Source organism: Camelus bactrianus, chromosome 27 (genome assembly GCF_048773025.1).
Source record: "Camelus bactrianus isolate YW-2024 breed Bactrian camel chromosome 27, ASM4877302v1, whole genome shotgun sequence".
NCBI classification, from domain to species: Eukaryota; Metazoa; Chordata; class Mammalia; order Artiodactyla; family Camelidae; genus Camelus; species Camelus bactrianus.
The window spans coordinates 328,824-353,859 of NC_133565.1; the positions used below are offsets into that span (position 1 = coordinate 328,824).

Genomic DNA, 25,036 nt, shown 5'->3' on the forward strand with positions numbered 1-25,036 from the left:
GTATGTTAAATAAAAGTGTCTATAGTGGGTATCCTTGTCTTATTTCCTGATCTTAGAGGAAATGCTTTCAGCTTTTCACTGTTGAGTGTGATATTAGCTGTGGATCTGTCCTATATGGCCTTTATTTTGTTGAGGTACATTTCCTCTATACCTACTTTGTTGAGAGTTTTTGTCATAGATGGATGTTGAATTTTGTCAAATGCTTTTTCTGCATCTATTGAGATAACAGTATAATTTTTATCCTTCATTTTGTTAATATGTATCATGTTGATTGCTTTGTGGATGTTGAATGATCTTTGCATCTTGGAATAAATCCTACTTGATTATAGTGCATGCTCCTTTTAATGTATTGTTAGATTCAGTTTGCTAATATTTTGTTGAAGATTTTTGCATCTATGTTCATCAAAGAAATTGGCCTGTAATTTTCTTTTTTGGTCTGATTTAGGTATCAGGTTAATGCTAGCTTCAGTGGGGGTGTGACCATTGGCGCTAACAGGTTGGATGGAGAATTCCAAAATGGTGCCAGCCAGCACTGGTATTAGCAAGGTAGCCTGAGATCACATAAATGGCTCCTGCCAGTGACTCAGTCCCTGGGGGTGTGCCAACTGGTTCCTGCCCCTCCAGCAGATGCTTCAAGGCTAGTAGGTGAGTCCCCTTTACCCATTGTTCATGCACTTTACAGCTTGGTGTTTTTGCACTGGTTTTCAGGTCAAATGAGTCTTTGTGCAAGTCCTTTAAGAGCAGATTTTCTATTCCCTATAGTTTTCTAGTTTTCCCAGGCATATTCCCCATTGGTTTTCAAACCCAGATGTTTTGGTTCTCATCTCTCGTGCAGGGTGTAGGCGTTGGGGCGCTTAATGTGATGCTTAAATCCCTTGCTTCTCAGGGGAAAGATCTATTCCTTTGTGATCCCTCCCAATTGTGGCTTGCTGTAGTTTTGGTTTTGTGACTGCCTCTCCTATCCATCTCATTGCTGTCCTTTTACCCTTTGCTGTGGAGGTTCTGTTCATTCAGTTTCCAGGTCCCTTTCTGGGAGAACTATTCCATAGGTAAGTGTATATTTGTTGTGTCTGTGGGTGGAGGTTCATTCAGGATCTTTTTACACCATCATCTTGAAACCTCCAAACTGTCTCTGACAATGGAATATTAAGTATTGGAGATAGATTGGTAATGGTTAGTATGGTGGTAGATGGATGGGTGACTAGATAATGTGTGGTGTGTTGATCTTTTTAGCTCCCCTCAAATAATTGTAGTTTAGTTGGTGTAGTAGAGAGCAATGCAAGAGGAATTAAAATTTTAGCATTTTGGTTCTGCTTCCTTTTTTTTTTTTAACAGTACAATTTTGAGAAATCTTTTAGCTGCTTTGTGATGTCTATTTTCTCTCTTTTCTTATCTATAGAGATAACATTATCCCTGCCTCTCTCAGAGATGTCATTGTGATTAAATAAGATATTCTGTGAAAGTGAGATGAGGATGATAAAGCACTATATACAAAAATAAACTTTATTAGTTTCAAAAAAACTAAAACTGAGAGAATCCAGGTAGAGATCTTGATAAAATATTAGGTACAGTTGGTCTCCAGTAAAGGATAGCTTCTACTACTGTTTGTTATTATTGAGAGGATGTCTACTTTTATGTATATGGCTAGCCTTGATTACTGTTTAGGTTATTAAATAGTTTATGAATATATTGTTAATATTTAATTTGATTTTCCCCCTTCTGCTTGTGTTTCAGACTCCTGGGAGAGTTGGCTCTCAAGGTTCTGATTTAGATTCATCAGCAGCTCCTGTAAACACTGTGGATGTCACTAATGAAAGCTCTTCAGAGGTATGAAAATAAAATTTTACAATAAAATTCAATATTTAAGGAAAAATAGCAAATATTTCAAGTAACAACTGGTAATATAAACTTTTGTAGAAAAAGTTCTCAGAAATCTTTCTTACAAATTGAAAAGCACCTTTTGAATCATATTTATGGATAGCTATTTGTGCTTAGTTGAGACTGAGAAAGTGTATATTAAGACCGAAAAATAGTAGTACCAATTTGTCTTTAATGTTAATGTCATCTCAACTTAATGAAGATTTTTAAATCTGTGAAGAATTACAGTTGATTAGTATCTAATTATGTTTGTACTGTCATGAACTACTAAGCTAATGAAAGATTAGATTAGCTATAAAGTTTATACATTATTTGTTGTCTTCATTTATGACTTTGTAAGAACTTTTATCTTTGATAACTTATTGAAAATTAATGGATAAAGTAAATAAGTCTAAAAAAACCCTCATTTTTCCAAAAGTCAGCCTTAGTAGTTGCTTTATTGTTATTATTAGTTTTAACAAACAATATATGATCATCACAGAAAAAGGAGGTAAGATGAGAGAAGAAGATAAAAACCACCCATAATACTGCCCCTAAGAGATTGATACACTTGTGTTTCTGCTCTGACAGTTTTTGTCAGTTGTCCCTTTCTGAATCTAACTGTACTATCTACCCAGTCCCCTTTACTCTTCCCCACCTCTTGGTTGGTGAGTCTATTTTTGTGTTTGTTTCTGGGTATGTCTCTATCCATTCATCTTTCTGTTTTGTCTCTTTCTGGCCATCTGTCTTCATGTATATGTGTATTAACTGTAATAAGATCTAACAAGACTGTGAAAGTGAGAAGGAAAGTATCAGTTGAACTTTATATTATGAGCAAGTTTAAGGAAATACATTCAAGGAAAACATTCCAAACTGTGTTCATGATGTGATGAGCTCAGAGTGCTCAGTTGTAACCCTGGAAAGGAGTTTAGTAGTAATTGCTGACCTCATTCAGACCAAAAACAACAAAGAATCTCCAAAAGGTAGTGAGCAGTGGCTGGTAATCCTGCTGTGCTTTCTTATCAGGGTCCCTTTTCTGTTGTCTGTGATAGCCGTACTCTCTCTGTTATCCTTAAATCTTCCGTATGTCTTACCTTATTCTCACCTTCCTTTGGTCACCCTCTACATCATTGAGAAAATAGGAACCATTAGATGAATGTGCTCATTTTGTCACTAAAAGCTATACTTGCACCTCTGTTCTTTTTCTTACTTTTGTATGTGAAAGACAGGTCTCTTTTGCTATCAGACTTCAGTCATTTTGCTTTTGCTCTGGATTCCATTCTCTCTCATATTCTCAGTTTATCATCTTTCCCTCCTACGATTTTGATTTTTACCCATGCCACAAATTATTCCCATCAGCGTATAAATACTGCTTTAGAGGTGCCATTAACCTGAGACTCCCTTAAATTAAGTTTGGTGCTTGAAATTCTTCAGATTACTAACTAGCGTAAAATCCAACTACCCACCCAAGGGTTATTGGTGATTATGAATTCTCAGGAGATGTTGTTTTTTCCGTTAGCCCATGCTAAGGTACAGACTTGTTTAAGATGTTGGTCGATGTCTCTCCCCCTCCCTCAGTCTCTTTTTTTCTTAATCTTTCTCTCAGGTTATTTCCCTTTTACTCTGAAGTTGGCTTCCCACTTTGAACAAACTCTAGGTTTTAACATTGTTCCTTTAGCAGCCATCTAAATGAAATTTGAAATATGGCTTCCAGGATTTTAAAGAAATAGAAATAAAGCAATACCTTGCTTTAGTGCTCATTTTTCTCACATTTTATATATTATTATGTATAATAATATATATAACTATCTTAGTATAGGCTATTATAACAAAAGCACTGAGTAGCTTAAACAATAAACATTTATTTCTCACAGTTCTAGAGACTGGGATGTTCAAGATCAAAGATCGGCAGATTCTTTGTCTGATGGAGGCTTGCTTCTTGGTTTATAGATGGCTGTCCTCACATGGTAGAAGGGGTTTGAGAGCTCTCTGTGGTCTCTTTTATAAGGGTACTAATCTTACTCATGATGGCTCTACTCTAATGACTGAATTATCTCCCAAAGATCCCATCTCCTAGTACCATCGCATTGGGGATTAAGATTTCAACAAATGAATTTTGAGGGTAGATAAACATTCAGTCTATAACAAATATATAATACATATAATATATAATGTAATAAGTGATTTTTTATGTCAGTTGTTCTTGTCAGGGTAGTTGTTCAGACTATTTAGTATATCACATTGCAGAAGCAAATGTCTTTATTTACTCTTTAACCCTTTCCAGTCTGGTTTCCATCCTTAGTATTCACTGAAAGCACTCACTAATGACCACCATATTACCAAATCCAATCTTCATTTTTCTGCTCCTTTGGCTAGGGAGAGCAGCCTTTTCTTGTGGTGCTGTCCACTGGTAAGTGGTAAGGGTCCACTGAAGTTTCCAGGTTGCCGGCTTCTCTAGCACCTAGTTTAGAATATATGATGCAAAAGGAAAATGCAGAGTACTCACCACTGTCTCAGTCCTTGCCTTCTGAGCTCCTTAGCTGGTCTGCGTTTCTCTCTTTATCTGTCAAAATTGTCTTATGTTTGTTTTATATATAATGCCTAGGGATTTTAGCTGTGTTTAGCTGGAAAAATAAAGAAGGGTATCTATTCCATTTTATCTGGAACTGGAAACCTGACCATTTAAAAAACTGAATTATCTTTTTATTAATGAATTGTAAGATGACTTTATCTATTCTGAGTACAAGTCCTTTGTCAGTGTTTTGATTGCCTCCTATTCACCCCATTGCTAAGGGAAGCCCCTCCCTAGACTTATGGGGATGGCTCAACACATAATTAACCTGACACTCGATAAGTGAGATCAACAGCAGTTTATTATTCACATATACTCACAGCCCAGATGAGGAGGACACTGTGTGCCAAGTAGGGCCACACAAGGATTGCACTTGGGGAAGAAACGAACACTCAGGGGCTGTGAGAAGCAGTCATTATAGTATCAGGAAGGTGAGGTGTCTGCTTCCTACAGGAGATGTGATTGGCTTGTTTGAATAATTCCAGGGACTGGTAGGAAACTGAAAACTGCTGCTCAGGCTTAAGCAGGCCCTGTGCCTGCTCCCAGTGAAGAGGAGGGTTTTTGGGCTAGAGGACCTTATCTGCTGGAGCAGAGTAAGGAGGGGAGCTTGTAGTTAGATCATTGAAGCTCTTCCAGTTTCACCAGTTGTCAAAGCAGCATATAATATTGGGCCTTAATTTTAGGCCTTATACCACAATCAGAAATATGTGATGTGTATATTTTTTTACAATCTGGCTTGTTTTTCATTTTGTTAATTATGTCTTTCAAAGAGAAGAAGATTTAAATTTTGGTGAAGTGCAGTTTGTCATCTTTTTCTTTTATGGTTAGTGCTTTTTGGGTTCTACAAAATTTTTTGCCTACCCCAAGACTGCAAAACTTTCTCCTGACTAAAAAAATAAAACCCAAGCTACAAGGATACAGTGTACAACACAGGGAATGTAGCCAATATTTTATAGTAACTATAAATGGAGTATAACCTTTAAAAATTGTGAATCATACTGTACACCTGTAACATATAATATTGTACATCAACTATATTTTAGAAAAAAAGACTGAAGGATAAAAAAATCATTTTAGCATTTACATTTAAGTCTGTGGTTTCTTTTAAATTCTTATGTATGGTATGAGGTACTGGTTGAGTTTCATTTTTTCCACGTGAATATGGAAATCACATTTCCCCCCATATGCCTGTCAGGACCATTTGTTGAAAATGTTACCTTTCCCCATGGCATTAAATTTTTACTTTTGTGGTAAATCAGTCAACCTTATATATGTGGGTTTTTTTTTTTTAATGTTCTTTGATCCAGGCATAATGAACTCCTAATTTTAAGGTGTTCCAAGTTTTTTCTTATCTTTGGACTTTTGAATATGCTGATCTCTATACCTTACTTGTTCTTGGCTTTTCATTTTTCTTGGTTAACATCTGGTTATCCTTCAAGTCTCATCGCAGATAATTACTTTTTTTCAGTAAACTTTCCTTGGCTCACATGTAGGATGGAGACTTCTTCCATGTTCTTCTATGGAAAAGTATTCCTTATCCTTTTGGTAATGACTATTATTATGAGATTCAGTTCTTGGTCGAATATTTATTATTGCCAGACACTGTTCTGAATGCTGAAGTTATGGCAGTGAGTGAAATAGTAAAAAGTTTTTATCTTGGTGAAACCTATATTCTAGTGGGTAGAAACAGGCAAAAAACCCAAATCACACTAAAATTGTACAGAAGGAGGCAGTGTTATTTTGAAAAATAAAAGCAGGGAAGGGGGCACAGAAAGTATTTTGGGTGGGTGCGATTTCAAATAGGATTGTCAGGGAAGATGTTTCTAAGAAAGTGGATAGCTCAGAAAGAACTAAAGGAAGTGAGGAAATGAGTCATGTGAACTTCTGGAACAAGCATGTTGCAGGCATGTGGAACAAGTAGACAGTCTCCGAGGTGGGAGCATGCCTGGCGTGATGAAAAAGCCAGGAAGCTTTTGTGGCTCCAGCACAGTGAGTGTGAGGGGAGGCTGGGATAGTGAGGTAATGAGGCCCACCTCATAGGGCCATTTGGCTTTTGTAACAACTTAGGTGTTTTACTCTTGGTGAGATGGGAAGTCACTTGGGAGTTTTGTGCAGTGAAACGACAAAATTTATTTACGTTTTTGTAGGATACACTCTAGCTGCTCTGTGGAAAATAAAATTGTTAGTGGGGTAAGGGTAGAAGCAGAGAGACTGTTGGAAGTCTATTGCAGTGATCCATGTACACTGTGAGGGTGGTTTGGATCAAGCGATAACAGTAAAGGTCCTGAGATTCTGAATATATTTTGAAGGTAGTTTTAATAGGATTTTCTGATTAGTGGAGTGTAAAATGTGATTATTTTCTTTAGTAAATTTTTCAAGAACCCTGCAAGCTTATTGAGAGTAGGGACTTCATTTTATTTTACCATTGTGTTCTCAGCACGGTAGCATAATGACCTAGTAATCACACTCAGTAAATACTTTTTGAATGAATGATTGAATGATATGCGGATGCTTACAGTGAAGAAATGAGTAAAATGGTAGGCAGCATAAATATATTGTGGTAAAAATGCAACAGTGCATTCTTTTGAAAAATTATTGTGTAGTTTTAGTACTCGGGACTGTGGTTGCCTGGAAGACAGCATTTTCATCAGTAAAAAGAAAAAAAGTGAATTCATGTTCCTTACTTTCATCCCCTAGCTAGTCCCATTTAAGGGTTGTTAACAAAAGGAACAATGATATTAATGATAGCTAACATTTATTGAATGTTTTCTTTATATCAGATGCTGTGATAAGCACTTAGCATTTATTATTTCATTTAAATCTCATGCGACTCCCCCATATGAAGTAGGTGTTATTTTTACCTCCTTTAAGATGAAGAAATTGAAGGTCATACATGCTACTAAGAGTGGTATGAATCCAGGTTTCAAGCCCAGGACTGGCTTTTAACTGCTACCCTGCCTTGCTTCTCACTTTGGAACATTTGTTTGCAGTCTTCTTGCTTGCTATGTTCCTAAGTGATGTTAGAGACTCAAGGAACATCTTAGCCTCCCAGTTCTTAATGTTATCAGTGCCAATGATCTTTATTACCTCTTTTCTAGTTACTCAAGCCCATGGTAGTACCTTCCATCTTCTTATCAGGTAGAATAGTTTCATCTGAAATGTTAAATAAAATCGTATCTCTGCATTCTTTACCTTAACCGCTTGTCCTCGCAAAAACTTTTTCTCTCCTCACTACTTAACTTCTTTGGCCTTACTGAGTATTTCAGGTTTTTAATTTCTATTTTTTATTCTAGTCTCTCAGCCTTTCTTAGCTTCATTTCCTTTACTCTCTAACTGTACATCCAATGACAGTTAATATTTGTTTAGCACTTATAATGTCTCAGGCACTGTACTAAGCATTTTATATACTATACAATAACTCTAGAAGAACAGATACTAATATCAGCCCCATTTTATAGATGAGGAAATGATATTTAGCAAAATAAAGTGACTTTTAAAATTCATATAGTCAATATTGGTTGTGACTCAAAACCACATCTATTTTTGACACCAAACCCATAACATTATAAACTTTATAACCTATTGTCCTTCACCACTGTCTTCATTTAATTTACTTTCTCCTTGATCCTCTCAATTCCTCTATCCTCTTATCCTTTTACTGTTCCTGTCTGACAAAACCCCAAACCAAAGATAAGTGTAACATCTCACATTTAAAATATAGATATTGTTAGGTATAGGGATTTTGGGAAATTGTTTTTAAATGATTTTATTTGGCTCATAAAGTTAGAATAAAAGGTTACCTACTAGAAACCTACCTACTGGAACACATGGGTGTGGACAAGAAGAATCTTAGGCTAGTGGAATATGGTGAAGACTAAAAATTGCTTTCATCATAAGAATTTTTTTTTGTTGAGAATGTTATCTTACATAAAGGTATTTGTTAAAACTGCCAGTCATTTCTTGATCTAAAATAAAAACTAGTTTGCCAATAATGGCTCTCAGATAAGCAAGAACGAAGTATTATAAACAAAAAGAGTAGTTATATTCCAACTGAAGCAGCTGGTTACTATAATACTGAACCAGAGGAAACTTGTAGCATGAGGATGGAAACTAATTTTCAAAGTCCTACTTTGGATAGGTCTTTCACCTTTCGTGCAGTTACTGCTTAAAAATTTCCTTTCTATATACTAAAAAGAGATATACTAATTATTTTCCTGTTATGTCTGTTTTTACTGTCTATATTTTGTTTCATAAATAACTTTATGTATATCCTCCTAAAAGTTGTTATTTCACAGGGTTTCATCTGTCCATTATGTATGAAAAGATGTATAACTGCTATTGATTTGTCGGAGCATTACCAGAAAGTGCACGCTGAAAATGAGACAAGAGGACAGGAACTTCTTAATGACTCCAGTGTTACTGTGGGTCCTATATATTTTGTTTTAGCAGCTTGGTTATGGGTTGCTCAAAATAGCTTTGTTTTTCCTGGCCTTGGTGTTGCTTAATTTTTTATGCTACAAGGGAATATGGATTGCTTTAATTATGCATGCTTTAAAGAAGCTTCAATAAGGAAAAGAGGCTCTTGGGAAGTTGGCTTGGCTATTCTTTGTGAATCTGTAAACAAATATAAACATTTAAGTTAATATTTTTGCATAAATTTTGCCATGAAATTTGAAATATAAAGTGAGTTTTTTATTCAATAATTATATCTTTATTAGTTAATGTTTTATCGGTGAATATATTACAATGTTTTAGATTAATGCTTTACTCTTAAAGACGACTTTGCATGTGAACTGTCACTGTCTTTATTTGGGAAAATACACTGCATTAGAACCTGGGTCTACCACTGTTTCAACCTCTGTTTTGACTACCCAGACCTGATGGAAAGAATGAGGCATACTTACCATGAACTGTGGGTTACCCAAATGTTTCTCTGTAGTGTGTGGGGCATATCTAAGCATATCTAAGGCTAGAGGTGGGAACCAGTGAGGGGAATTGTTGCCAATTTTTAGGCTGGAAACAGTTTCTCAGATGATCCTGCTATGTCTCTTCCTTTGAAAATGACTACAGTATTCTATAACCAAATAGAGGCATAGATTTTAAAAAATTCTTCTATAAGTTTTATAAAAGAATGAAACTTTTTTTTAACCATGAAAGACAAAAAAATCACACTTACTTTTTCCTATGAGATAATGACATATAAGGAACACAATCTCACCAAACCTCCACTTATTTAACACATTAATAGAGTACCTCTTATGTTCCAGGTATTTTGGTAGATAAAAGGGATAAAAAAAAAAAGGTAAATAAGATATGATCTCTATGCCAGGAAGTTTCTATGATACATATTTGCAAAAGAGTGCAATGTCTAATTCAACTTAAGGGAAACTGCAGAAAAACTTTGGTGGGGAACACTTAAACCAGACATTCTCTAGGGTGATGGGGGAACGGGTGCCTGTGGGAGGATACAGTTAAACTAGCTGAAGCAGTGTGAACAAAGATAGAGGCATAAAAGTCTTGGAACTCTGCTTAGCATTTTACCAGTTGTCTTTCTTCCAGAACATATGGGTCAGCTTTTCTTTATGGGCTAGCCAGAATCAAAAGTGACAACCTGTTCTCCCTGTCACTTAATAAGAACTTTCCTTTTACCTGAAAGGATACTTGGTACAACAGGGTATCATCAGTATCAAGTTAAGATAAGCTCTTAGCTACAGTGGATCTGAGAAAGGGTTGCAGATAACTGAAAGCTAAGAGTAAGGTATTTAATTGCTTTTAACCTGTGTGTGTGTGTGTGTGTGTGTAAGTTGGTGAGAAATTTGGAATGACTAAGGGAAATAAATGTAGCTAGCTATTTTGAGTATTTTATTATTTGGTGTTTTATGCTATCTAGCAACTTCAGTCCCCTTGACAATATTTTAGAAAAAATAGAGGAATCTCTTAATATCCAGAATTAGTATCACAAAGTCCCATTCATGGGACATCTCTCAGATATTCATTCTGAGCTTATTTTACTTTTATTTTAAATGAGTGATATAGTTTTAATAGACTCCCCCCCCCAGTATACCCTTCCCATTCATATGAGGCTAGCATTGCTAGAAATAGCACGTGAATAATTTTTAGAAATGATTGTTGAAAGACAAAACAGGGTTTAGAAAAAACTGAAATGTGGTTACAGGAATTAAAGATGCTTGCCAGAATTAACAGAGTGGAAGATACTCATTCAGTGATTAATATTTATGCTGCTTAGACATTAAGCAAAGGTTTAATATCATCTATTTAAGAAGGTGAGAAAGTGCATATATGTACTTTAGGAAGATTTATTTTTATCAGAAATGTCCCCAAACTGAAGTTTTATTTAAACATCCATGAAAGCTCTAATCACATGGAAAATTTACGTAGGTGGAATATTTCTATAACTAAATATTTATTACTGAATTTCTAAAATTTCTCTTTAGGGATGAATCAGTTCATTCTGGAATATTAATCTGGTAATACTTAGAAGCTTTAAGAGGGTATGACATACCTTAATGTGATCACTAGCTTTTTGGCATACTTAGGTATCTAAAGCCAAAACCTGGAAGTAGAGACAATAGTCAAGAAGCCAAAGTTGTGAAGATTAAATAATGTAACGGGGTGTGGATTCCCTGAGGAACACTGTAATTTGCCTTCTAGTTACTAGAAGAAGCTGAGACGCAAAAGAGAGATGACAAGCTAAATATTATAGGGGTTTATGTGCTGTTGCACCAAAAGCATGTTAACTTGTGTGATACAGTAGTTACTGGGCAGAAGTTTACAAGAATGCCAAATAAAGCATAATATAGAGCAGTTATGAAACATGATGGTAGATAATAGGTGGCTTTAAAAAAAAGAGCATAACATCAGCTAGATTAACTCATAGATTGGGAGCATTCATTCATTCAGAAGACATCAAATTCAGCAGAGCATCAAATATCTGTGGATCCTGATGCGTTATTCTGATGTCCAAATGCACAGCCTCAGTACTACTGTCTTTGCTTATTTTAGGAGTTTCTTGGAGATCATTGCATTCATTCACCTATAGTGCCCCTGCCCTTCACTCTTGCTCTATAATCAGAACAGACCTCTGCTTCCTAAATGCAGCACGACTGTATTTCATACCATTTCCTTCATCTTTGTTCATGCTCCTCCATTTGCTTAGAATGACTTTATTTCTGACAAGTAAACTTCTATTTAGTCTCTTTCCTCCTACTTATTCTTTAGTACCTAATTCTAATGTCTCATATATACATATCTCTACATATATGTATATATACACATATACACAATATGTATGTGTATCTGTATTTTTTGTAAAGCATTAACTGCTACCACAGGCAAAGTTGGATACCTCTCCTCCTGTGTTCCTATAATCCTTTATATATACTTGTTACACCATTGTCTGGTAATGTTATGCTCAGTGAGCCTTGGTTTTGCCATATAATATGCACAAATGATAAGTAAGGGTATATTACTTGTGTAACAGCCAACAAAAGAGCACAAATTATTTATTTATTTTTAGTTTTTATGTATCCAGAGTTTTTATTAGTTAGCTCAATCTGTCCCTTGGAAGCTTTGTGATCTGCAAACTATTGAAGCTCTTCTGTCCCTGCCCCCCAAATTCTTCCCTGCTGGGTTTATTCATATTTCACTAAATAAATACACAGTATAGAAATACATGGTATGTTCAAAATACTACACTAGCCATTAGGGAAACATAGATTAAAATCTTTTTTTGTGTTGTGTGTCGCAGTGAATGTAGAAACTTGACACACTAATAATAATGCTGGAGGAAAATAGCAATATACATACAAAAGGATAAAAATGTGAGATACCATGGTGTGTTCAGAGAAGCATAGGTACTTCAGTATAGTTGAGCCATGTTGTATAGAGTAAGGAAGGGTGTCCAGATATCAGACTGGTTAGGTCATTCGGGTAATACACATGAAGGACCTTGTATACCATAACCATATAGTCATTCTGGGATTATTTGTAAGTTTTTATTATTTTACAGGACTATATATATATAGACTATATATATATTTTTTTAAGGTAATTCAAGAAACTTAATTTTTGAAGAGACAAATTACAGAAGTATAAATGGGGTATGGAGGAACCACAAGTTCTTAGAAGAGAAGTACAGGACTATATGTTAATTTAAAATTTTTATGTTAGTCTTCGGTTAGCATTACTGACTAGAATACTTCTCAACCATTGTAGATAACTCTGTGGTAATTATGAGTTATTTACATTACCTTTTTTCTCAATGATCAGAGTACTTCATGTTCTTAATTTTTTGGTTATCATTCCTTTGAAGTAGATTGGAGCAGGTATTATTTATGAAGAGGATTATCTACAGAGATGGAGGATATGAAGACAAATCTTCTCAACTAGACTTCGAGATTAGAATTGACTTTTCAGGATAAAACTCTCTTACCATTAATTTACTCAACCTAAAAGAAGGTTGTAAAGGTTTTCTTTATATCTTGTAAACTGCATCCAGGATAAGCAGTGACGTACCTTTGCGCAATACCAGAATTTGGACTTAACACCATAAATTAGAGTTTACTTAATGGTACCATTGGTGTGAATAATACATGTGACTGTATTTCATAACATACAAACGGTTATTCTGCAATACTAAAATACTATTTTGAAACATTTCTCTATCTCTTTCTTAGGGTTTCATATGTCCCCAGTGTATGAAATCTCTTGGATCTGCTGATGAACTTTTCAAACACTATGAGGCAGTTCATGATGCTGGCAATGATTCAGGTCATGGAGGAGAAGCTCTTGCTCTGAAGCGGTACAGTATAATAGTTTTGAAGTGTAATGTAGTGAATGTGTGTGATACCATTGTTTCATTGTGAATACTTAGTTTTTGAAAATAGTGTTTTTATATTATTTAATTTAAATCTGTCTTCATTTATTGTGGCTTCCTCGTTTATCATTTTTTTTTCTTCCTCCTTTATTGTTATAACTTATTCTATCCTTGACCAATAACTATATCAGCATCTACAACATGGTTCAGAGGTTATGTTTTGAAAGAAGGTTGTGATTTATCAAAAGGTTAAATTATATTTAGCATACTCTGCTTAATAAAAAATGATATACTTTATTTAGAAGATTTTATAGTAAGTTATTAAAATAATTAATTTAGCCAAGAGTTAAATTTAATAATTATTTTTAAAATTTTCTTTTGTAATCACCAATATAATAACAAGCACACATACACATTCTGCTTCTTGGCAATTTTGCCTGACCATTTTAAAATTAAATCAAGCTAAAATATAATTACTTAGAAAGGCATTCAACAATATAACTTTCCTTTTCTTCTGCTATTGGTGAAAACTCTTTATCTTATATTCCCACTAAGGGAGAAATCTTGATTTTATTCTACTTGTAAAAAATTTGTTTCATGTTTTTCTTTAAAAAATGGCTCATAGTTGGTTATGACCACATTATGGTTGATAATAAAGAACTATAAAATATGGTTGTTTTAATTTGTTAAAATATGTGGGAAAACCAGTGCTTTTGGGATGTGTGAATCTTTCCTTTTCATGTGACTATTAATGCTCTTTAAGATTTTTGTGTATGAGTTAATAATTTTGGTACCATTCTTTTGTCTTTTATTAGGAAATAGATATAAAATATATATTTATATTAAATCATGTATAAGTGCCTTTATATTTAGTGTCAATTTAACAGAGCTGCTTTTTCATCTACGAATTAGTGCCTAGTACGTGAATTTTCATTCAGTCTACCCTTAACTTTTCATCCAATGTTTAGCTCACTGAAACCTGGTTTCTGCCCTACCATGCTCTGAAACTATTCCCTCAAAGCCCAACAGTTAAAAAAAAAAAAAAAAAGGATTATTTTCAGTTTTTATCTTAGTAGACCTTTGTTTTGGTTACGTATTACTGTGTAACAATCCACTCAAAACCTAATGGTTTAAAACGTTAACAGTGTATTACTTCTCATGATTCTTTGATTTGACTGGGTGGTTCTGCTTTAAGTTATGTAGACTTGGGTTTTGAAAAGGCCAGAAGGGCCAAAATGGCCTCACATTCATGGCTGGGGGTTATAACTGGATACTGGCTGGCAGCTCAGCTGGGGCTATATGTCAGGGGGCTCAGTTCTCCTTTATATGGACCTGTGTATGTGGCTGCTTTGACTTGCCCACAGGATAGCAGTTAGGTCCTAATAAAGAGCATTCCAAGAGGAAAGGAGCAGAAGCTGTCAGTCTTCTTAAGGTTTGGGTTCAGAAGTGTCAGAATGTCACTTCTGCCCTATTCTATTGGTTAAAGTAGCCACAAGACTGCTCAACGCCCGTTACGATTCAAGAGGCCAAGAAGTAAACTGTCTTTCAGTGAAGGGGTGGCTTTTACATATAAGAAGGGAAGAACTTGATGGCAGCCATCTTTGTAGACCATATGTCACAGTCTCTGCAAATTTGGTTTACTGGCTGTCTTTCGTTCTGCTCTTTTGAGACAACATACCATTGTTATCATTCTTTTTTGATCTGTTTAATGTATTCCTCTTCCTCTATATGTGTGATGATATCTACATCTATGACTTCCTCCTAAACTACATTCCCAACCTAGAATTATCTCCCAAGTTGCCTACTAGGTATCTTTTGATGTTCCAAAGGAACATCTCACTGTTGACATTTTGAAAACAGAGCTCATTATATTTCCTTCTAAACACTGATAGGCAAATTACTCTCACAAATTTGTTGAAGTGGCACTTTTTAAAAGATTAATTGGAATAACTAAGTTCACCCAATTAGAAACTGAATTGGATTATCTTCTTTGCAATTTGATTCAATTTAGTATGAGCCATTCAAGTATATTGTTATTAATTCCTTTCTTCATCATTTTAGTTTATACATGGATTTGGAAGATTAATAAAGAGTAGGGAAAACTTAAAACACACCCACAATTGTCCATATGCATGTAAAGACTAAGTCTTCTCCAGTTGGCTTGTGGTCTCTACAAATAGATATGTTCCTAGGGCCACTTGGGAGAGAGGGAGGGATGGGGACGCACGCACACGCACACACACACAACAGAGAAATGAAAATTAGTGAAAGTGTCAGATAAAGATAAATTTTAAGAGTCAACAAAAGACACAGGAATCTATTATCTAATTTTACTTCTGTATTCAGAGATTAAAGACTTTACCTCAGAGTTTATCTCCATCATGAAGTGCTTTTAGGTAGAAGTGATCACTGTCTTTATGCCTCTGCTTTTATTTCTATCATAGAACTGATGATCATCTATTGCTTTTACTTGTTTACATGTTTACTTCCCCCGTTAAACTGAACAGCTTGAGAGTCTGGAGTAGACAAATTCTGTGGAACAATGAGTTAATTCTTTACTTATGAATGAGTACAAAAAATAGAGGACTCAATTCTCCATCTTTTACATTTTTCTTTGTTGGCAATTTCCTTCCTTTCCTATCATTAACCATGTTTCACAGATGAAGCTGATTCTGTCCCTTTACTCTCTACCCCCACCCCCATCCTAGAGAATAATTCTTCCACCAGCATTGTCCTGTTATCTTTTACCTTTCTCATATGCTTGTGCTGTAGTGGACTTGGTCTTCCCCATCATTAGAACTGATCCTGTTCTCCTATTCCTTTTGTACTAGAATGAATTCATTTGAGTATTTTCAGTCTACTCATTTCAGTTATTGTGTCTTCTACCATGGCAGCATTGCAGTGGCATGGAGCAAGGAGGGTCCCTTTATCTGCTGTTTACAATCCAACAGGGGAAGATACATGTTTCTTATACCCCGAATAATAATCCCAAATGTGTTTTCTCATGGAATCTCTCCTGCATTAGGACTTCGGGTGGTCTCTCACTATTCTGTATCAGACTGACTCTTAGATGAAGGGAACAAAATGTGAAGTTTTGCCAGGAAATAGCATTTCAGACTCAAAGAACAGAAAGAAGCCAGTAATGCTGGAGCTAGATGAGTGAGGGGGAGAGTGGTAAGGCAGGGACTAGACTGTACAGATTTTATAGTCCTTATTAGTGAGTTTAGATGTTATACTAACTGCAATAGGAAGCCATGGATACTTCTTGCTGGTAAATTAATGGTATTTTGTTTCTGGCTCAGGCATTTGACAGTTCTATCATTTCCGTGATAAAATGTTCTTCCATTTATAAATAACATACTCTAGGAATACAATTATTCTCCTAAGGGATTTATATGTATATTCCACTATGCATAAAATGTACAGTAGTTTTTTTAAGAATTGAGAAAACTAGAATACTAATATACAGTCACTAGCCATGACTTGTTAAAGAACATTAACTATTAATTCCTGTTTTTCCCAATGTATGTTTAGAGATGACATAACACTACTTAGACAAGAGGTCCAAGACCTACAAGCTTCACTTAAGGTAAGAATAAAAATGATTTTACGTGTTTATTTTCAATGTTTCAGATAAAAAAGTCTTAAAATTTACTAATTAAAAGGCATTTTTTTCCTTTAGGAAGAAAAATGGTACTCAGAAGAATGAAAGAAAGAATTAGAAAAGTTTCAAGGGCTACAGCAGCAAGTAATTGCTTTTAAATACTTGAAGTGTGTTTTTAGTTGTTTATTTTCATTGCTGAAAATTAAGCATAATATTTTTTTGTAAGCAGGTGGCCTGATATGAATAACTTCCTAATTTGTTTCTATGTGTTTAATATCCTGCATGTATACCCGTTTTAATATTAATGAATGCAAATGAATATAACCAAAATATGGGAATCTAAGATATAACTCTTTAAAGGTGTTCCACTAAGAATCATTTACCTATGTGTTGGTTTTTTTTTATATCAGGCTACATTATTCTTATTTTCTGACAATATACCTAAATGTTTAAAAAGTATAAATAAGTTCAGACAACAGTGAAACTCTTCAAAGAATTGGTGACAAATTGGAAATCACTAAAATGTCTGTTAGGAGGGAAAGAACTATTAACTGCAGATAGTTTATATTAGTGGAGATCATTTGAAAGCATGGGAAAACTCTTGTATTAATGTTAGATTTTAAAAAACTCAATAAAAATTTTTATGTGTCCTTGTACACACACAGATACATATGCTATACAACTTTACAAAAAAAAAATACATGAGGAAAAGAAAAGTCACTGTGGTAACAGAAGTGGTTATTTTTAGTGATTTCGTTTGATATCCTAGATTCTATATATATAAATATATATATATATTTCATAATCTTTATAGTTTAATATATTTTCTAAGGAAATGTCTTAATCCAATTACGAGTTTTACACTAAAATTATCTTGACTTTTATACGAAAATTACATAAAGAATCCTAGAATAATTTTACCTAATGCATATATAGTTTTCATTTATAAGAATAAAGTGGATACCCTTTGACAGTAGCTTTAATATTTTTATAAAGGAATTAATAATCCTTTTGCACATTATCTTAGCACATTGTGACTCTTAGTCTTTTTGCCTTTTTTATCTTTTCATCAAAAATCGTCATTTGGACTAGAGAAGAAAAACAAATGGATAAAAAGATGAGTCTTATTACTATTCAGCTTCTGTAATTGAGGATACATTAAAGAGGTTTTTAGTAATCTAAAATACTTATAGTTTACTTACTCATGTTTTATGTAGATGTTATTAAAAATCAGAAATGGGCTATATTGTTTTCTGTACCTGAAAACACAGAGGAAATTGTTTCCTCATTTGAGACAACTGTTTTACATTTAATACATTAAATACATCTTCCACAGTGCAATTGCCTTAATAAGAAATTTACCATTGGGGAAAGTGTATTTTAAATATTGATGATTATTAATAGTCAATATGCTTAAATCAATGTGTAGGAAAATAAAAAGTCAGATACACTGTGAGAAGCCTTATTAAACTCTTCTAGATATATATAATTTTTAGAATATGGAAATAATGACCAGGTGGTATATTATTTTATTCCTAATGCATGTGGTAAATTAAATCTTATGGAATATATTCTTTATTTCTGCTTCTTTTAAAGACAGTTTATTATCCTGAATTAAAAATTTATGTTTTAAAAGCCATTTTTTAGTAGTGATTGCTTCATGGCCTATTTTAGCTTATGAAAATTTTCAAATATTATAGGACTGAATCTTACCTGCTAACTTGAGTATTTGCTTTAGAATCTATATTTATAATTGTAATAATTTATCTTATTTATCTGTTATTGGATTTATGGAATTTAAGATGCCATCTATTGCAAGACCTAAAAATCTAATAATATGTTAAAATACAAAAAGTCTTAGAGGAACTGAGCTGTATTTAGATCTTTATGCCAGTCTGCTTAGTGTTACCTTAGTGATCTTGAAGAATGTAAGCAGGCCAAAATTTAATTTTTGTCAAAATCTTGCTACTTACCTGACAGATTGTGGCTTTCAGAGATTTTTTTTTTCACATTGGCAATTGTAACAGCATTGTCTTTTCCTTTTAATGCATTTGTCTTTTGTTTTCATTGAGGAGTCTAAACCTGATGGATTAGTAGCTGATTCACCAGCAGGTAACTTTACTTGAAGCTATTGTTTTTTCCATTTTTATTTTTCATCTTTCTCATTCTTTCTTATTTCTTTTTCTCTGATGCCTGCTACGTGAATTTTGTTTTGTGGATACTTCATGGCTCTAAAACAGTGAAGATTAACAGTCATATTCTAGGCTGAGCAGCATGTTTGTTGCCTGTGAACTTCATAATTTAATCAGTTAACGAAAATCTTAGTGTCTCCTTAGATCATTATATTCTGAAGTTATAAACAAACTTCTGGAATATTACATTAATATGGTTGTTTAGTGAAAATTTAAATCTATATTAAAGAGATGCACTCTTTTTCTCTTGAAATGAAGGAAAGATGAAACTAGCATCTTTGTAATGGACTTTAACTGGAGAAATGCTCAATGAATTAATCAGAATTATATTTTGAGGTTAGCTGTTGTATTTAATGTCCCTCTGATATCTCTTTTCTTTGTTAGAATGAAATAGTAGAAGTTTACTGCATATTTTAGTTGATTATTTTACATAAGGCCTTGCTTGTTCTTAAAACATTTCTAATTACATTTCATATTATAGTACATTTTATCAGAGGAGAGAATGTATTCCTTTTTGGTCAGTTGACAGATTTAGGACAATAACTGAAATATGAAATCAAAATAATCTTTAAACAAACATTTATGTCATTCGGGTGTGATGCTGAGTACTCCTTTCATTTGTTTTATATGTTTGTAAATTATGACTTTGACCTTAAATGAAACATATGCTTAATTCTTGAAATGTGAAGATACTCTGCTTGTAATTGGATAGTAGACTCATGTTGATTGTCTTTAATTACTACAATGATTAAAATATAAGTAATAACAATTAGGAAATGTAATTAATATTGTGTTTCAATAGCTACTGTACTTTTTTTGTAGAACTACAGTCTTTGGAACGACAATTAGAAGAAGCTCAAACAGAAAATTTTAATATTAAGCAAATGAAAGACTTATTTGAACAGAAAGCAGCCCAACTTGCCACTGAAATTGCAGGTAAAATGAATCGGAATTTTTTTTAGCCAATAAATCAGTCTCATTACCTTTTTACCATTGTATGTTTGAGAAATAAACATCGTATTTTAGTGTGATAAAGCATTTGTTAGACTTAATATGGTGATGATTAATGGAATTTAATGGTAAGAGAGTTGCTATAATGATAACAGAGTGCTCTATAAATTGCTTCATTTGTCCTCTCATCTCTGCCTTTCAAAAGACTCACTTTACAGAAGATGAATTTTCTTTTGGGGTATGCTTAAAGATTAACAAGTAACATTTTGAAGAAGTTAAATAATATAGAGTTAGTATTTGTTTATGCTATCAATTACATGTAATTTTTTCAACTACATGCTTTTGGGTAAAATATTATGTATGATTAAGTATACATTAAAATGCTAATTAGTAATTTAGTGTGTGGAATTTACGTAGACAAAGACATTTGATCATTTTAAATTTATCATTTAATGTAATTAGAAGCACAATTTTATTGTATATATTTATAGTTATCTAAGGAATGTGAATTTGAATTAGAGTGATATATATATAGATAGATACAGATATAGCTATGTACTGGAATATAATTTATAAAACTGTTCTTCTCTAAAGTTAATGTCATGAAACTAATATTTATATAACTATCCTTAGTTAGATATAAAGTCAAAATATGATGAAGAAAAGAGTCTTCGAGAAGCTGCTGAACAAAAAATGACACATCTGACAGACCAATTAGATAAAGAGGCGACTGTAATTCAAGATCTGAAGACTGAACTGGTAATTTAGAAACCATTATTAGACTATAAACCTTATTTGAAATTGAAAAATAAAATATGTACTCTGATGAAACTTTTTAGAAATACAGCTTGAGTAAAATGGAGGAAATAAATTCTCCATAGTTTTACCACCTACATATATGAATTTTAAAGTAAAAATTGAAGTTTACAATACATAATTTATGATGTTAACATTCTTATTGTTTCTGTCTTAATATTATCTGTCTTACTTAGTAGTTTTCATATCTGCATCTCTGATCTTACCGTCCTTTGAACTTTGTTTTGTAAATCCACCTACTTTTAGGATACTTTTCTAGCTTCGATTTCAGATTGGACAAGTGTAACATCAAGTCATCATATTTCCTCCATAACTATATTTCTGTCACTGGTACTACCCATTTTCAGCACTCTCCCCAGGCTTAACAACCTGGGATCTGTTCTTGCCTCCTTCCTGTCCTTTATTTAGTACTTAATAGATATATGAATAAATGAATCAACTATATTGAACCTGCAGCAGACTCTAATTATGCTTATATTTGCTCCTCCTTCATTTTATTACCAGTTTCCTAAGATAGAAAATGAAAGAATTTAGCATTTATCAAGTGATTGTTATTACCAGTGAGTGTACTTTGCGAAGGAAGGGAAAGCAATTAAAGCGCTGAAGACAACTGTGAATTTGCTAGTTTGCACGTTGAGTGGTAATACTATTAAATATGAGGCAGAGCGGGAAAAGGAGAGGACTGTTGAAGGGAAGACATTAGTGTTTGATGTTCGGAATCTAATAATTGACATTAAAGATTATTTTTATTTTGATTTCTTTGCAGTAAAATTATTTTAAAAATATGTTATTTTAGTTTCACTGTAATTTTTAATTGAAATGGAAATGTGTTGCTTCATAGCTTCAGAGACCTGGTATAGAAGATGTTGCTGTGCTAAAGAAAGAACTGGTCCAAGTTCAAATGCTAATGGATAACATGACCTTGGAACGTGAGAAAGAATCTGAAAAACTCAAAGATGAATGCAAAAAGTTACAAACAGAGTATGCTAACTCAGAGGTAATGAAGTTCACTGCACTTAAATGAGATTATTGTTAACTTGTTTAGTGTATACTGTTGAGTAAAGCCAGGATTTGAGATTTTTTTCTGAAGACCTATCAAACAGTATTTGCCTTTCTTTCATTTGGTCTGAGTAATATTTGTATATAGTCAGTATGGTTTGATAGTATTTTTTATTTTTGTTTTATGAAGCTAGAAACTTAGAGACGAATGTTTGCATTAAAGAGTATTATTCTATTTAACAAATGGTATATTGTGGAGAAATGATATTTAAAGTTAAATTTGCTCCAGGCTAGTTAATAAGTTTTAATTGAATTTACCTAAATTCAGTTTGGGTAAAGGAAGTGTGATTTAATTTTCTTCAATTGTATTACCAATATTTAGAAAAAAATATTCAAGAAAGGCTTATTTTCTAGTAGACTTGTTTTTTGTTTATCAATTATTGAATTATGTGGTTGAAAGGAGTCTTAAAAATCATCCAGTCTAACACTGCATCCAAGAATCCCCTTTATAGCATCTCTGGTAAGTGATCTACAACTCTTGCTGGGTGATACATTTCTTCATAAGTCAACCATTCCATTGAGTTGACATTTGTTTCCCTGTAATTTGCATGCACAGGTTCAGTTTTCAGCAATTACACAGAATAAATTGTTCTTTTTTTCCACATGAAATATTTGAAGACTATTCATATTTACTCTGAGTTTTCTGTCTTCCAAGATAAACATTCTCAGTTTCTTCTATTGCTCACGTGACTTTGGCCTGTAAATCCCTTATGTAATTATGTCAGTGTATGACAAGCTCTGGGATATGTAGTAAATATTTCTCTTAAAAATCCTAGCCTTTGTTCTTTTTTTACTGTATTATAGGAGATATTTTATTATAACTACTACTATGTGCAGTTCTTAAGCTCCCTTATGTGATGTGGATGTTTGTTTTTCATGTTTTCAGTTTAAAAAGTTAAGTTATAGTGATATTTTAATTTGCATCTCTTAGAGTTTTTCAGCTTGTGATCTAAAAGCCACTCTATTCATAATTGGTAACATATTAATAAGCCAATGAAGTATAAATATTATAGATAACGTATGTCACTCTTTAGTTTACTTCCTCCTATATCTTATCAATGGGGGAATGGTAAAAGTTTATGGTATAACACATATAGGCATGTGAGAATTTATGATGCTTAACACTTCAGACTTCATGAACCTCAGGTGTAGATTTCCCAAAAGTGATCTTTGTAGCCCAGTGACATTTAATCTCACAACTTTTCAAACAATTTCAGGGAGTTCATGAATTTATCAAAGCCAGATGAAAGCTCCCAATGTATAATTAAGGAGAGTCTGAATCAAAGAATCTCATGAGGAAAAGCCTGATTCAAACAATGCTAAAGTAGAAATACTTGAACATAGGTGAATCTAGTCATTTATTTCTGTGGTTCAATAAGAATTACTTTTAATTAAATCTGCCTGATTACTAGTATTTCTCAAATACTAGTAAAAAAAAGTTACACTCTTTTGATTAAAAAATTCCTTTAATGTTATTTGAAATTTCAAAATAAGTGTAATAGGGTGACTAAAATTGAATCACAGTAATGGTAGTTTTAGAATACATCTATTTTAATGTGCAATCCTCTTTGACCTTTTCCAACTGAGAATTATGGAGTTATACATACACATCTTTTATAAGTAGAGTTTGACCAAAGAGAATAAACTTACATATTTTGGGAAAAATATATGTGGGAAAATATATCTAAGTAATATTTTACTTAAGGATTACTCTATATGGGACGGTGTAGTTCAGTGGTAGAGTGCATGCTTAGCATGCCTAAGATCCTGGGTTCAATCCTTAGGCCCTCCATTTAAATAAAAAAATAAACCTAATTACCCCCCGCAAAAGAATTACTCTAAGTTTAATATGGAGGATTTTTATAAATTTGTTTTTATTCATGTAGATTAAAATATGTTTATATATAATGAGAATAGGTCATTAGAGATGAGAAAGTTTTAACTAGACATAAAAGATTTGAGGTGAAAGGGTTTAGTATCTTCCCACATTGTCCACCTGTCAACATGGGTGATGAAACAATGATTTGTTTTAATTTAATTTTTTTTTTAAATATAGTCAGTTTACAGTGTGGTGTCAAAGTCTGGCATGATGTTCAGTCGTACACATACATACATATGTTCCTTTTCAAATTTTTCATTATAGGTTACTATAAGATACTGAATATAGTTCCCTGTGTTACACAGTATATATTTGTTTATCTATTTTATATGTAGTAGTTAGTATCTGCAAATCTCGAAATCTCAATTTATACCCCTTGGTAATCATAAGTTTGTTTTCTATGTCTCTGGATCTGTGTCTGTTTGGAAACAATGATTTATTTTTTTCTCTAGAAAAGATATTTCTGAGAAAGAAGAAAAGTGGCTTAGAAATCCATTCTTCACATTTTAATTTCTTTTAAGTTTTCCTAAAATGTATCTTTCCAAGTGTTTTGAAATAAATTTTAAAATACAGGGATTTGTTCTTTCAGGGTAATTGATTTAATATTTCATCATATTTTTAATAAAACAAGGATACTATTTACTTGCTGTTCAGTTAATAAATACATAGTGATCAAGACCTCAGATTATGCTGAAATATTTTGAATAGCTTTAGGAAATAGTAGCTTGAGAGTCAGAGCAGTATATTGTTATTAGAAACAAACTCTTTTTGAGCACTTAGGTTTTGGACACTATGCTAGGCACTTTAAATATGTGGTTTCATTTGTTTCTTTTATCCCTGTAAGTTAAGTATTAAGTTTGTTTTAACCATGTAAGTTAAGTACTAAGTTTGTTTTATGTGTAGGGAATTTGGGCTCATTGAAGTTAAATAACTCATTCAAGGCCATGTACCTAATATAAAGAAGGTAGCATTAGATCCCAGGTTGTATACAAAGCCCGTGTTCTTTTTGTATCATGTTATCTCCCATTTTAGGTGATCTGATGATTGCCTTGTAAGTAAATTTGTGCTATTAATCTTTACTTAATACTTATTATTATTACTTTTTAAATTTTGACATATTGTATTGAATATAGCTTAAATACCTTTGAGTTGTGTCTCATACCATTTCCATATGAAAAAAATTACCGTCTTAATCTTCCATCTCATTTATTTGTTTATAACTCTTTTAGCTTCTGCTTACTCTTTAAATATATGACATGTGTTTTATTAA

At 33.1% G+C, this 25,036-nt stretch overlaps 1 protein-coding gene across 1 annotated transcript in view; it reads left to right on the forward strand.

The window, feature by feature from the left end:
• The first annotated feature begins 516 nt into the window (after positions 1–516).
• Positions 517–25,036, forward strand: part of LOC141575199 (early endosome antigen 1-like) — a 37,307-nt gene continuing 12,787 nt past the window's right edge. Inside the window, 9 exon segments of the mRNA XM_074353924.1 lie at positions 517–546; positions 1,735–1,827; positions 13,126–13,250; positions 16,800–16,854; positions 16,948–17,013; positions 18,942–18,981; positions 19,884–19,997; positions 20,650–20,771; positions 21,670–21,825. Of these exon segments, the coding sequence (XP_074210025.1) occupies positions 517–546; positions 1,735–1,827; positions 13,126–13,250; positions 16,800–16,854; positions 16,948–17,013; positions 18,942–18,981; positions 19,884–19,997; positions 20,650–20,771; positions 21,670–21,825 (801 nt within the window).